The sequence below is a fragment of the Populus euphratica genome, unplaced genomic scaffold (assembly GCF_000495115.2).
Source record: "Populus euphratica unplaced genomic scaffold, PopEup_1.0 scaffold23.1, whole genome shotgun sequence".
NCBI classification, from domain to species: domain Eukaryota; kingdom Viridiplantae; phylum Streptophyta; class Magnoliopsida; order Malpighiales; family Salicaceae; genus Populus; species Populus euphratica.
The window spans coordinates 881,987-895,290 of NW_011499892.1; the positions used below are offsets into that span (position 1 = coordinate 881,987).

At 32.8% G+C, this 13,304-nt stretch overlaps 1 protein-coding gene and 1 long non-coding RNA gene across 3 annotated transcripts; one reads left to right on the forward strand and one right to left on the reverse strand.

Annotated features, from left to right (window-relative positions):
- Positions 1 to 823: 823 nt before the first annotated feature.
- LOC105131423 (uncharacterized) lies at positions 824 to 1,810 on the reverse strand. Its single transcript, XR_843427.1, has 2 exons — positions 1,627 to 1,810; positions 824 to 1,416 (listed from the first exon to the last, which is right to left on the reverse strand). It is a non-coding gene; the product is annotated as an uncharacterized LOC105131423 (long non-coding RNA).
- Positions 1,811 to 9,186: 7,376 nt separating this feature from the next.
- Positions 9,187 to 13,071, forward strand: LOC105131424 (Ras-induced vulval development antagonist protein). 2 transcript variants are annotated; one of them, XR_843428.1, is made up of 3 exons: positions 9,187 to 10,881; positions 12,419 to 12,548; positions 12,742 to 13,071. XR_843428.1 is itself a non-coding variant. In XM_011034391.1 (2 exons), the coding sequence occupies exon 1, from the start codon at positions 9,324 to 9,326 to the stop codon at positions 10,875 to 10,877; it is 1,554 nt and encodes a 517-aa protein (XP_011032693.1). In that variant the 5' UTR covers positions 9,187 to 9,323; the 3' UTR covers positions 10,878 to 10,881; positions 12,742 to 13,071. The 2 variants fall into 2 exon arrangements, 1 of the variants encoding a protein (XP_011032693.1); XM_011034391.1 differs by lacking the exon at positions 12,419 to 12,548.
- Positions 13,072 to 13,304: the final 233 nt, after the last annotated feature.

Here is a 13,304-nt window from a genome sequence, read left to right on the forward strand (position 1 = left end):
AAATATATCAAAATAATATTTTTTATTTTTTAAAAATTATTTTTAAAATTAGTATATTAAAACGATTCAAAATATATAAAAAAATAATTTTTAATAAAAAATTAAATTTTTTAACAAAACATCACTCTTGAAACAGGTGTTTGGATATCCAAGAAATCATGTTTTAATAAATTCATCACTATTCTTTTTATAATCGTCGCACAAAAAGATTCAATTAAATCATCCATTTATAAAAAAAAAATTAAATAATTAAGATTTTTTCACTTCGACGAGGAGGTTTTTTTTTTAAGAAAAGAATTACTGTCAAATACTTGAAAAATAAATCACGAAAAAGACAATTAAGTACTGGATAGGCTCCTACAGGCCTTCTATGCTCCTTCTGTTCAAGAGGGTGTCTATGAGTATGGTCAAAATAAAATTTTAATATAAATTTTTAAAAATAAAAAAATATTATTTTAATATATTAATATCTACTTACTGGAATTTAATTGGAGTTTGAAAACTTGTACTTGTTAAGAATTTTTACCAGAAGAGACATGCCACGCCACTCATTCAAATAATTGAAAATCTTAAAATCCACTAGTCGAAGGCTCAATTTTGATGGCCAGCTCTAAATTATCTATCATTGGAGTTTAGTTGAATGCTAAGCTGGTAGTTACATAGAATACTGAATTATATATATAATACGCGATCTGGAGCACATTGTTTTAAATCTTGTCTAAAAGAACGTGGCATGCTCCACTACGATGCTGACAGCAGCAAGCAAAAAGCTCTGGTGGTTAAAGGGGTTGATCCGAAAGGAAGCATGGATTAGACTAGCTTTAAAAAAAGAGAGTGTATTATAGATGCCTAATTCTTTTTCCTTCTTTTCTTACAAGATAGATGATTCGGAGATACCTAGCCATGATATCTGGGAAAACCAGAGAGGTGATCTCCTTTGATTGTATTCTGGATATAGAGCTGGAAAACGAAACTAGTGTGCTTTATACAGGAAGGAAAAACATAGCATATATGAGCATAATGTAGTGCATAGTTATGTACACAAAGCACATTATGATCAAACTATATACAACATATATGTCGGCAAACCATTGGTCTTCGTATGCTGGTAGCAGAACAGCTATAAATACTGCCTCGACCTGTATATCCATCGTCAGAAACGGCAGGTCCATCTTCTTGTACGTAATTCACATTCCTGAACATCACATCTAGCCAAACTGAGCTAGTTGGATTCATATTGTAGCAAACATCCTTCTACACTCTACAGAAAAGAAAAGTCTTCGTCAGGACTTCATAGTTATTTTGATTTCAAAGAAGCAGCGGCTGGATGTGATTCGACCAGTATTGACCATAGGACATGCACGTCTTCACAAGGGCAAGACTTCACATCCTTGTACAGAATGTATATCCCTGTACCTGTAAATAAAAAGTTCAATAATCTGCTGTCAGTGATTTGGTCCCCCAATTTATAAAGTAGAAGACGTAAAAGCCTTCACTGTGACCACGTTTGTGAAATCAGAAACAAAAGGTTAGCAAAGAAAGAAAGATTTGGAATCTCAGAACCAAACTGCGGAGATGGTAAATGACACATTAATGAAAAGACACTCGTATGGTACAGGGAATTACGCTTTCTGTGGCTGGAGTGAAGACGATCCCAGAACTTCTTCAATGGGGAGATGAAGGACTGAAGCCACCCCATTTGGAAGAAGAAGTTGGGTTTTGTTAATGGTAGGTAAAAGGTTGGAAAGAAATAGAGAGGGGTTAGAAAACGCAGGGGTTTGCTTAGACAGAGGGGATTTGTATATTACTGTTCCTTTTGGTTTTTATTAAAATTCCCTTTCATGACAAGCCTGCAATAAAACATGTCCTCTTTGGTGCTGTGTCTCTGTCACACCTTTTATCTCTTGTGGAAGGAGCTTAACCCCAAAGGTGCAGAAATATCCTAATTCCTAATAAACTTTTACATAATCCTGTTTTCACACTAACAAAATTACAAATGCTGAAGAAGTTTTGTGCCTGTATCTTATCCTGATCAAGAGCTTATTTAACTTGTTTCTCAAGCCAAAGTTCATATTTCTATTTACTATTTTATCACTTAACGTCCAACCCACTTGTGAGATATCTTCCTTCCTCTCTGAAGTCCACCTCTTGTGTGTCGAATGAACTAGCCATAGGCTTTCCCAAAAATGTTAGTCATCACAAGTTTTGTTATTTTTACTTATTTCTTTGCTCCTTTTGGTAAGAAAGTTGTCCTGCACGCCAAGATGGCTAATTAGCTTCAGCATGAAGGTCCCTCGCGGATTCTGGTTTTTACTCTCATAGCATTGCCTGTTTTGTTTTTTTTGGTTTCAAAATTATTTTCTAAATTTTTTTTTTCTTATTTTCAAATCATTTTAACTTGTTAATATCAAAAATAATTTTAAAAAAATTAAAAAAAAATATTTTAATATATTTTTAAATAAAAATTATTTTAAAAAACAATCATGGTCACACTTCCATATATCCTTTTAAATGCAACTACAAAGATTACTCTTCATATGTTGTGGGTTGAGTTAATTTTTTACCAACATATAAAAAAGCTTATGAGATATCAATATTTTTAAAATAGTAATAAAAAAAATAAGAATTTTTGCTAACTATTTAATTTGCTTATTTACCAAATTATCTTGTTGTCCCTAATAATATCTAATAACTATCAAATAATTAAATTTTAAAAATAAAATATAAAAAATAAAAGAACCCTTAAGTAGGCAGAACTTTTTAAATTTCAAGGTAATGAAATAGCTTACCTGTTTTTAAATTAAAAGTTCCTGACCAAAGTTTAATGTTTTTTTATTTTAATGATAATAAAGTAATTATATTGTGAAATAAAAATATAAAAATATTATTTAACCTTATTTTTTTTATTATAACTTATGAGTCCTATGAAAAAACATTTCTACTTCTAAAATAAAGCTAAACAGTTTCGTTAATTAAAAGTAAAATAATATTTTCACTGTGAAAGTAAAATTGGAGTGCAAGCAATTGAGCTTAGCAAATTGAATGAGGAAGAAATTCAATGCATGTCAATCATAATGAGATGCTAATGCATGTATGCTATATGGAAGCAAAGTGATCATTATTGGACTTGTAACTTTTAGAAGTTCCTGTCAATTACAGAGAAATCATTGGAAGGCGGAAGGAGTGTACGAGAATACTTCCAAGATAATTTGATCCTTAATCTTCAAGATATCGTGATTAAATTTCAAAAAATTAGAGGGACACGTCCTCATGAATTAAAATGCCGTACTGGGTTTCTTGAAATGATTGATATGAAAGATCAAGTGGAGCTGCGCCATTTGTGTGTGAAAATATGAAATATTGGGGCCAAGCCGATTGAATTTAAAAAAAAAGGCACCAACAGCCTGTATGTTCATGCTCTATTGATGTTATTTTTTGGAATTCTTTTATTTAAAAATATATGTTAATAATATTTTGTTATTTTTTAAAATTTATTTTTAATATTGATATGTTAAAATGATCTTAAAATAAAAAAAAATATTAATTTAAAATAAAAAATAATTTTTTAAAATATAAAAATAAACAATCTCGTAGTTTGCAAAGCGGGAAGCAATGTTACTGCGATCCAGCGTTCTGTCGTATGGGTAAATATGGAGGCATGTAAGAGGTGATTATATGTAGCCATGCTGCTAAGTGGGATGGACCGTCCATGGCAAGAAAGTCTTTGGCGGGGGAAGCATTGTAGCGGATGAAGGGAGAGAGAGACGTGGCATCAGATTCTGCAGCAGATGGCTAAACTCAATATTAAAGCTGTGAGGTAAAATGTCAGGGTGGTTGGATAGATGAGTTGTGAATTGTGAAATGTGAAAATGGTTGAGTGGTGTGCGGTTGAGTTTCTTAATGACAATATGCTTCAAGGACGGTTCTATTTGAAATATATGTTTCATCTAATTTTATTTATATATATATATATATATAGACACACACATTTGAAATATATGTGTGAGAATGGCCTTACCCTCTCGAACGCATGCTCTTGGACCCGCACCAGCCTTGGGCGTAGGGGCCATGCGATAGATCCGGTTTCCTGTGGCCACATTCCACACAATAATCACGAGTCATGGCTCGTCACGGGCTGCAACTCTTGATGGTTTGGAAAGGCGTTCCAACTATATTTTTAGTAATTTTAAATTTTTTATTAAAAGTAATATTTTTTAATTATTTTGATATCCTAATATAAAAAAATTTTATTTTAATATATTTATGAATAAAAAACACTTTCAATTACAACCAATCTCACAGACATTATTAAACTTGGTGAGGCCACTCATTGTTGTGGATCAAAATAAGAAGAGATGTTCTCTGCACTTGCTAAATGACATCAAGCCTCAGTAGAGCCCTCCGTGGCCTGACACGAGAAGACAGTGTCTATATTTAACACTCTATTCTACAAAAACATTGTTGTTTTTGTGTGGACATAGGCGGTGCTTGTATTTTTATTGTTCTTTAAGATCTTTTTCATTCAGGTCACCAAACAGTTTACTTTCTTTGTTTCAATCCTTTTTACATGGCCACGGTTATGAATAGGATTTAATGATTTGTTTCTTAGGGGTTTATCACGGTGAAAAAAGTTCATGCATTAAATTGATGTTTAGTTTTGTAAATTAAACTTAATTTCATTGAATTTTTTTAAAATAAAATGTATTTAATTAATTAATTAAAAATATATTTGAGATATTATTTATTAAAATATATATCAATTCTTGCTCAGATTTTAAAGAGGTTACAACATATATACTGTGACAAACACTTTTTTGTGTAGACATTCATGATATTTGTTGTTACATGAGAGATGGGTTATCTAGGGATTTTTGGGGGAAAAAAATGAGAGTTTCCACCTAGTTTTTTTTTTAAGGAAATTAAGAATTCTAAAACATGCATTGCTTCTATAAATTAGAGTAAAAGATTGATTATGCTTGAGAGAAGAAGAAAAATCATCATTTCCATGTCATTTTAAATAAGACGTTACCTTAGTTGTATGTTTTCTAAATTTATTTCATGTATGTTATTAATTGACCTGTTATTTTATAAACTTATTTGCAAGATAGTTATTATTAATGAATGATCATGGAGTTAATGTCGGACCTTAGAACATGAATCTTGCAACTCAGTAATATTCTCATAGAACGAGATGAGACTAATGTTGTGCAAAAACTATATTGGTTTATAATTTAAAAAAACTCATCGATTGATTGTTAAATTCATTTTAAAGTTAAAAAATATCACAAAGGATCTATATTGGCCACTAAAACAAGACACATTGACCAAATTGTTAAAATTCAAGTTCAATTAAAACATGACACTAACTTGACAAAAACTCATCAACTCAATTTTAAACTCATTTTGAGTTTAAAACAAATTACATAGCCTACGTTGATCCTTAAAAATTTGAAAACATGTTGACTGAATTATTAAAACCCAAGACATGACGCTAACTTGATGAAAAATCATCAATGTTGTTTTAATTTTTTATTTGAAAATAATTTTTTACATGTATATACATACATAAAAAGGAGAAACCCTTTTTTTTTTAACAAAATGAAGCTAATGTTAATGTGAAATCCATAAAAATAGAATAAAAATAATGAACAGTAACCACGTGTGAATAGTGCAATGAATAGTATCTTGCATTTTGAATGTAGCATGCTTTTGAAAATGAATATTCACATGCCCTTGTATTTGTAAAAAGGTGAAAGAGATGTTTTGTAAAATAAAGCTGTCGTGAATGCAAAGTTGAAAAAAATAAAATAAAATAAAATAAAAATACAATGGTGAATATTAGAGTATGCATTTTTTTAGCATTTTCAACAATAAATTTACAAGTTACAGAAAAGAATAAGAAAAGAAAAAAAGAGATAAGGCGAAAAAGGTTGGTGCAATTGTTGTTGATGGCGGAGATGATGGTGGTGATGACGGTGAAAGGATTCTGGGTGATTTTGTCTTCTCTTTTATTCCTTTTCTCTTCTTCTTGCCCTCTTTTCACCTCTAGGCTTAGAAAATCGATTTCTCATGTCAATAAGCTTATTTATTCTTTTATCTTGCTATCTATGTTTTGTCTTTTCTCTTTATTTTTTCTTCTTTTCTTCTTTTTCCTTACCCCCTAGATCAAACAAACTTTAAACACTCAACTCAAAACTCTTTTTTTCTTTTATCTTTTTATAAAGGGGGAAGAGCTTTTAGCAACCTCTTGATAAGGACTCTTGGTTTATTGAGATGAATCCTAACCTTGTATGTTACCCTTTTCTTGGAAAAACATGACTAAATCACATACTTTAGGTTTTTTTAGGTAGTTTCGAGGGCTTTATTAGCATGGGTATTAGGTGGTGGTGAGATAGGAAATATTAGAGAAGAGGTAATGGTGTTTTTTTTTTTAGATTAACGTGGGTGTTCGGGTCAGCTTGCGCGCACCACGACTAATCCCACGGGTCCTGAAGTTAACGACCATGTAAGCCTCTAGTGGCCATCATATGAGCAACCAAGGACTCGAACCTGAGACTACAGAGGGAGCAAACCCCTTGATCCCAAGTCCTTACTACTTGGCCACCACCTAGATGGTTAAGGTAATGGTATTTTGATCGTGCTGGGAAGTGTAGATAGAAAAATAAAGTGTAATCATTTAGGCACGAAAGAAGGGTAGGGTAACAAAAAAAAAAAAAAAAAGATGGTGGTTTCATGTATCAAAACAACATCGTTTTGATTCATGTTTTTTATTTTTGTTTTTTAGATGAAATGATGTCATTTCACCTAGACAATAATGGACGTCATTTCAGTTTAAATAGGGAAAGTGTCTTTTTTAAGTTAGTCCTTAGATTTTTATTTATTTTTACTAATTACATATTTTTCTTGTAATTGCTTTCAATTTGGTCTATACTTGCTCATTTTTCTAATAATTGCTTTTAATTTGGTCCATGTTTGCTCATTTTCACACTCCCATTCCTCCTCTTTTAATTTAGTCTTTTAATTTAGTCTATAGATTCTTATTTAGTTATTTTTGACCACTTACACATCTTTTATCATCAATTCTTTTAATTTCTCCCATTATAACATATTTATTATCATTATTATTAGATTTTTTAATTTATATTTTTTCTTGATTGCACAAAAAAAAAACATGTAAAAACTAGGAAAAAAAACTTTGAAAAATTACCGAAATAAAAGTAAACATGTAGTATTTTTTAATGTATTTTTTCTTGTAATTTTTATTTCTTATGCAGACAAAAAAAATGTGCTTTTTTTCTACAAGGAATAAAAATTTGGGTTATTACAATATTTTTTTAATTTTTAATTTTTGTTAAATTGTTTTTCATTTTTGAATCATATAATTAAATAAAATATTTGATTAAATTTTTTTAATAAACTCAACCTAGTTCGTGATCTATGTTACAGGTTAGCCCAAATTAACCCGGGTCAATAAAAAATACCATCATCTAAAACAATAATAATTAAAATGATGGTTGCTTGAAATTGATTTTAGTTAAATTGAGTTTTGAAAAAGAAAAATAATTATATTTGTACCCACTAGATCAAATAAATCACATTACTTCAACTCTATTATAGTTTAATTTGAAATTCATATTACCTAATGCCTCGTAGTAGGATCAAGTTAAATAAATAAGAAAAGATTAATTATACTAACAAATTATTAATCTAGTCTTATATTATTGTTAATAGTTTTTTTTTAATATTTATTGGAGCATGTAATCATCAATTAATTTAATGAAATACACGTGCAATATTTTCAATGCACATTTTATTTTCTTTAGTTAAAAAAAAATCTCAGCAATGCCCATATATTTTGTTTTACATTGAAATTAACTTTGATTCGACCGCGCATAATAAAATTACCTGTTGATCCTCCTATTCACAACGAAATGCAAGCATGAAGACTTAGATGATCCGCAACGAAATGCAGGCATGAAGACTAGTCGCCTACCAATACCCGAAGCCTACGATATGACCCAAAAAGAATATAATAATTTTTCAATTTGAATGACTATTTGATCTAACCATAACCTACGAATGTGTTATAATTTTATTGGAGTTTTCGATGAAGCGAGGATTGAACTTGAAATTATTATTCTTATTTATGCAAAAATATCATTAAACTATAGGTTTTTCTTGATTACTGAATACCATGATCGGGTGATACCGCTGGCTAATGTCATGCTTATATATTATTGTGAGTTTATGAAAAAAATAAAACAAAATTATATATAAAAAATTATTACAATCTATAATATTTTTAAGAAAAAATTATAAAGTTAAATTCTTAACCGACTTAATATTAAAAAATAAAAATAATTTTAAAAAATAACAAAAAAAACTAAATAGGAAAACACTCTAACAATTTATAATATTTCATAAAAAAATCTAAAGTTGTAATTCTGGTATGCTTGTAGGTTGTCGTGGATTTGTGGAAAAAATAAAAAAAATTATTGTAATTTATAATGTTTTCAAGAAAAAAAATAAAATCGATAAAGACTATTTAAAAAAAAAATAATCATATAGAAAAACATTATAGTAATTCATAATGTTTTAAAGAAAAAAACTATAGAATTAAATTTTTAATCAATTCAATATTAAAAAAATTGATAAAGATAATTTAAAAAAAAATAATAATTTTTTTTTTTTTAAAAAAGACAATCTTGAAAAATAAACATGTAAAACCCAAAAAAAAAAATATGGGAAAAAAAGAAAAATGACATAAAAAACCGAAAAAAATAAAAACAAAACATTTGACATGGGAAAGTTATTGTACTTTTTCGACATCTTTTAAAATATTAGTTAATTATAAAATATACTTTTTAAATAAATGTAAAGCATTATTAGTCTTTGTTTGGATATTGATATTGCGATCGATACAGCAAGACGACTCCCCAGTATATGATCAAAGAACAAGGAAGAAAGGCTCTTAGCGTACTGCGAACCAATTTCTCAAGGCCCATATCGTAAAGGGCTCTGCCAAGCAACGGAAAACCCAACTACAACACTTCAAGGGCAGGCAAGAAGACGAAAGTGCAAGAGCTCAACACAAGCTCTTGAGGCCTAGAAATAATGAACAGCCCGGCCTCAAATTCAATCGATCTACTAATGATTTAGGAATTTGCTAATATAATGCACCCCCACTACCACGTTTTTAGCGGCGGACTTAACAAGCTGCACCGAAGAAACCGACTTTAAGACAGGCGGTCCTCCTCCCTCCCATTACAGAAATATCCTTAAAAAATCAATCTTCCTGGTGAACTCTATCTCCTATCCCTAAAATGGGCAGGCCATTGTCCACCGTTGAAATTCCTGATAGACGATACATTCCTGACCGCCAGAACAGCCGTTACACACCAGAATCTGACGCCTCCCCTGACCATCGCCGCCGCCGTGACCGTGGTAGTCCCTCTTATCAAAGCTACGACGATCGCCGTCGCGAAATCGATCGAGGCAGACGCCGTCGGTCGAGCTCACCCGACTACTCTAGAAGCCCTAGAAGAAGAACAACAAGAAGAAGCCCAAGCCCTAGGCAAAGACAAACCCTAGATCATCCTCTCCCCAAAAAATTCGGCAAGGACTGGTCTTTTCTTGATAGGAATGGAAGGGAATCGGATGAGGAATCGGATGAGGAATTGAAAGGATTGAGTTTTGAGGAGAGGAGGAGGCTGAAGAGGCAGAAGATGAGGAAGTCTATGAGGTATTGTATTTGGAATGTTTCACCAAGTCCTCCGAGAGGGGATAATGAAGAGGAACTTGAGGAGAAAGCGGATAAGATTGAGGAGAAGCATGGAGAGGATGAAGAAAAGAGTGATGATTCTAGCGGGAAAGAGAAGGAGAAAGGAAATGATGGAAAGGGGATAATGGGGTCAGAGAATTCTGGGAGTAGCGAGTCAGAGTCAGAGTCAGAGTCTGAGTCTGAGTCAGATGATTCGAGGGAGAAAAGAAGGAGGGGATTGAGTTCTAAACGTAGGAGGAGAAGGAACAGTGATAGTGAATCAGATGTTAGTGAGAGCCAAAGTGAGAGCGAACCCGACTCTGAAGAAGATCGGAAACGGAGAAAGAAGTCCCGGAAAAGTATTAGTAGGCGGAGAAACAGTGGTAAGAGCATTGGTAGAAGAAGAAAGAGTACAAGGAAGAAGAGTAAGTATAGTGATTCTGATTATAGTGGGAGTGAGGAGTCTGATGATGATCGTGTAAAGTCTAAGAAGAGGAGTCGCTCTTCGGGTTCGCAATCTAAGGGGAGCAAGAAGAGAAGCACTGGAACAGAGAGTGAGAATCTGGATTCCAATGAGGGTTCTGGTTCTGAGGAAAACAAAGTAAATGATGATGATGCTGCCAAGGCTGAAACTGATGCTGAGGCATTGATGTTTAAAGAAATGATTGAGGCACAAAAGAAACCCGCTCTGGATAATGAACCTGAGGTTGGGCCAATGCCCTTGCCTAGAGCTGAAGGGCATATTAGTTATGGTGGAGCTTTGAGGCCTGGTGAAGGTGATGCTATTGCTCAGTATGTGCAGCAAGGGAAACGTATTCCACGTAGAGGTGAAGTGGGTCTTTCTGCAGAGGAGATTCAGAAATTTGAGAATCTTGGGTATGTGATGAGTGGTAGTAGGCATCAGAGGATGAATGCCATTCGTATCAGGAAAGAAAACCAAGTTTACAGTGCTGAAGATAAGCGGGCGCTGGCCATGTTTAACTATGAAGAGAAGGCGAAACGTGAACACAAGGTCATGGCTGATTTGCAACGGCTGGTGCAGCGTCATATTGGGCAGGATGTTGGCCCTAGCCATGATCCATTTGCTGCAAAAGCATCCGATGGTGCTGATGCTTAGGGAGGTGTGTTATTATTTCTCCTTATAACTTACTTTATCATATTTTCTAGGGCTTTTATCTTGATTGATAATTAGTGGGATGATATGTTTTCCTTATTGATATTGCAATGTATTCGAATGCTTATCATGTGCAATAATGATGGGTTAACTCCTTGTTAGTATCTTAGATGATAAACCTAACCACAAACTATGTGCTTGGTTAATCAGTTTCCTTAAAACCAGATGAAAGTGTAATAGATCAGAGTGTCTGTGCTATTTGACATAAATAAAAGTACATGCTTAGCCTCGGCTAAAGTGTAAATATGGAATGTGATATTTGAAATCGGTACTTGTGAGTGTAGTTGACAAGGAAACTGAAATGATGTTTTTTCAATTACTTTGATTGACAGTGAAGAAATGGTTTGGGGTGTAAATGATTTGAAAATGAGAATGAGTAGAGGATACTGAATTTTGCTTACTGATCTAAATCTAGATACTGTAAATTAATTTTATGTGAATTAAAGCGAGGTTTGATTATTAGGTTGCAGTCTAGAGTGGAGTTCCCTGTGTTGTAATTTGTTTCTTAGAAATCTTTACGTTGACACATCCCTTTCTTCATATTGTAATTGTGTTGAAAAGTGAAAAAATTTCTACTGGTTTCTTGTTATCATAATTTTATCCTTGCTTTCTGGGCTGGTGGCATTTATGAGCTTCAATTACTGTTTTAATGTCATTTACACTGGTTATAGTTAGGATTTGGGGTTAGATTTTAGAAAGCTATATTTCCTTTTTAATAATAACAGAAAAGGGAAAGCTGTGATTTCAGTTCAGTGCCTTAGTTATAGGCAATGGGACATGAGTGAAAGATACCTGAGAAAATTTTAAATCTTTTCTCTGAAAAGGATAATTATTCAGAGAATAGCTGCATGGTCGTGGTGTTCAATTAAAGGATTTTTGGGGTAGGAATTGCCTTTTTTTACCCCTTAATTTCTGAGTTGAGTATGTTTCATCAGAGAATAGCTGCATGGTCGTGGCGTTCAATTAAAGGATTTTTGGGGTTGGAATTGCCCTTTTTTACCCCTTAATTTCTGAGTTGAGTATGTTTCAAACCTACCCATCAAAATTTTAAAAAGGAGATATAAGAAAGAAATTGCTTCTCTGATAAATCTGCACTTGCATTGCATTTCTCCTTAAATGTTCTCTATAAACAGAAATTAGAGATTGTTTTGCTTGGATACAGGCATCACTGGGAATCAGGACCATGGGAAACATTTGTCTTTTTAGCTTAGGATTATGGATTTCAGTCTACATGGTGTTTTTCAGTTTGTTAGGTATATGTCCATGGATGATTGGTCTTTGATGGTGGAAAGTTTTCCATGCTGAAGTTGTATAACATGATGTACGTTTTTGCACTCAGTTTATGTTTTCTCCATCTCATCACTGGGTAGGTTTGTCATGTTTTTCTTTTTAATCTGCTTTCTCCTCAGTTATATTTCATGATGTGCTACTGGGCAAGATTACTATGATTTAGCCCGAGATTTTAAATCATGTTATCTTCCCAGACCACCGAGTAGAAGGGACCTGCCACTGATTGTTTTCCTATGAAGTCTTGGAAACTTTGTTGCATGAAGTATCCTGACATGGATCCATCATGAGCCTGCGAACAAATTTCTTTGACACTTCTGTTTCAAGGTCAATAATCTTGAATCTTTAATATGTTCCACCGAGTATGTGCTTTTGTTCCGCTATTTTGTTCGCACTTTCTTTTTATTCTTGAATTGTCTTATCTATGCTTATGAGAATCTTAATTAGACTATCTACTCGTGAATGCAAAGTCTTTCTTGCTAGAACTTCTGAGTTCTTAAACGCTTTGTGTGTATTTTAGGTATCTGACTGGCAAGAGAAATCCAAGCAAGCAAAAACTGGGAATCTGACCTCTCACTTTTAATTCTGTGCATACATGTAAAAGTTGTGAGAGGACTGGTTTAGAGAATATCAATGAAGATCTCCATTGTAGGACATGTATCTGCAGACAGAATGTGATGTGTCTCAATAATTCTAGGGATCTGGCGAGGGATGCTCATATTTATGCAACTGTATTAACTTAAGGAAAATTGTCTTTTTGTTTGACTAGACTTTTTACAATTAGATGGGAACTGTAATTTTGCACTACTTTTAATCCTTTTTAAGTTGTCCATTATTTCTGTTATTTTTATGCTGTTTTCTTGTATTCAATTGCCACACCCAGCTTTGTCTTGAAGAACCCAGGGCTAAATTTCCCGTTGTTAGGCCGATTTATCTATTCTACCACTGGTGTCCTGTATTTTTTTTTTTATATATACTAGACAAACCTACTCTCCAAGCGCTGCATGCTTCGAAGGTTAAAGCTGTGGTTGGGTGATGCTGGTGAGTTTAGACTCGGCAAGCACTTGTTCCCGAACGGTTGCT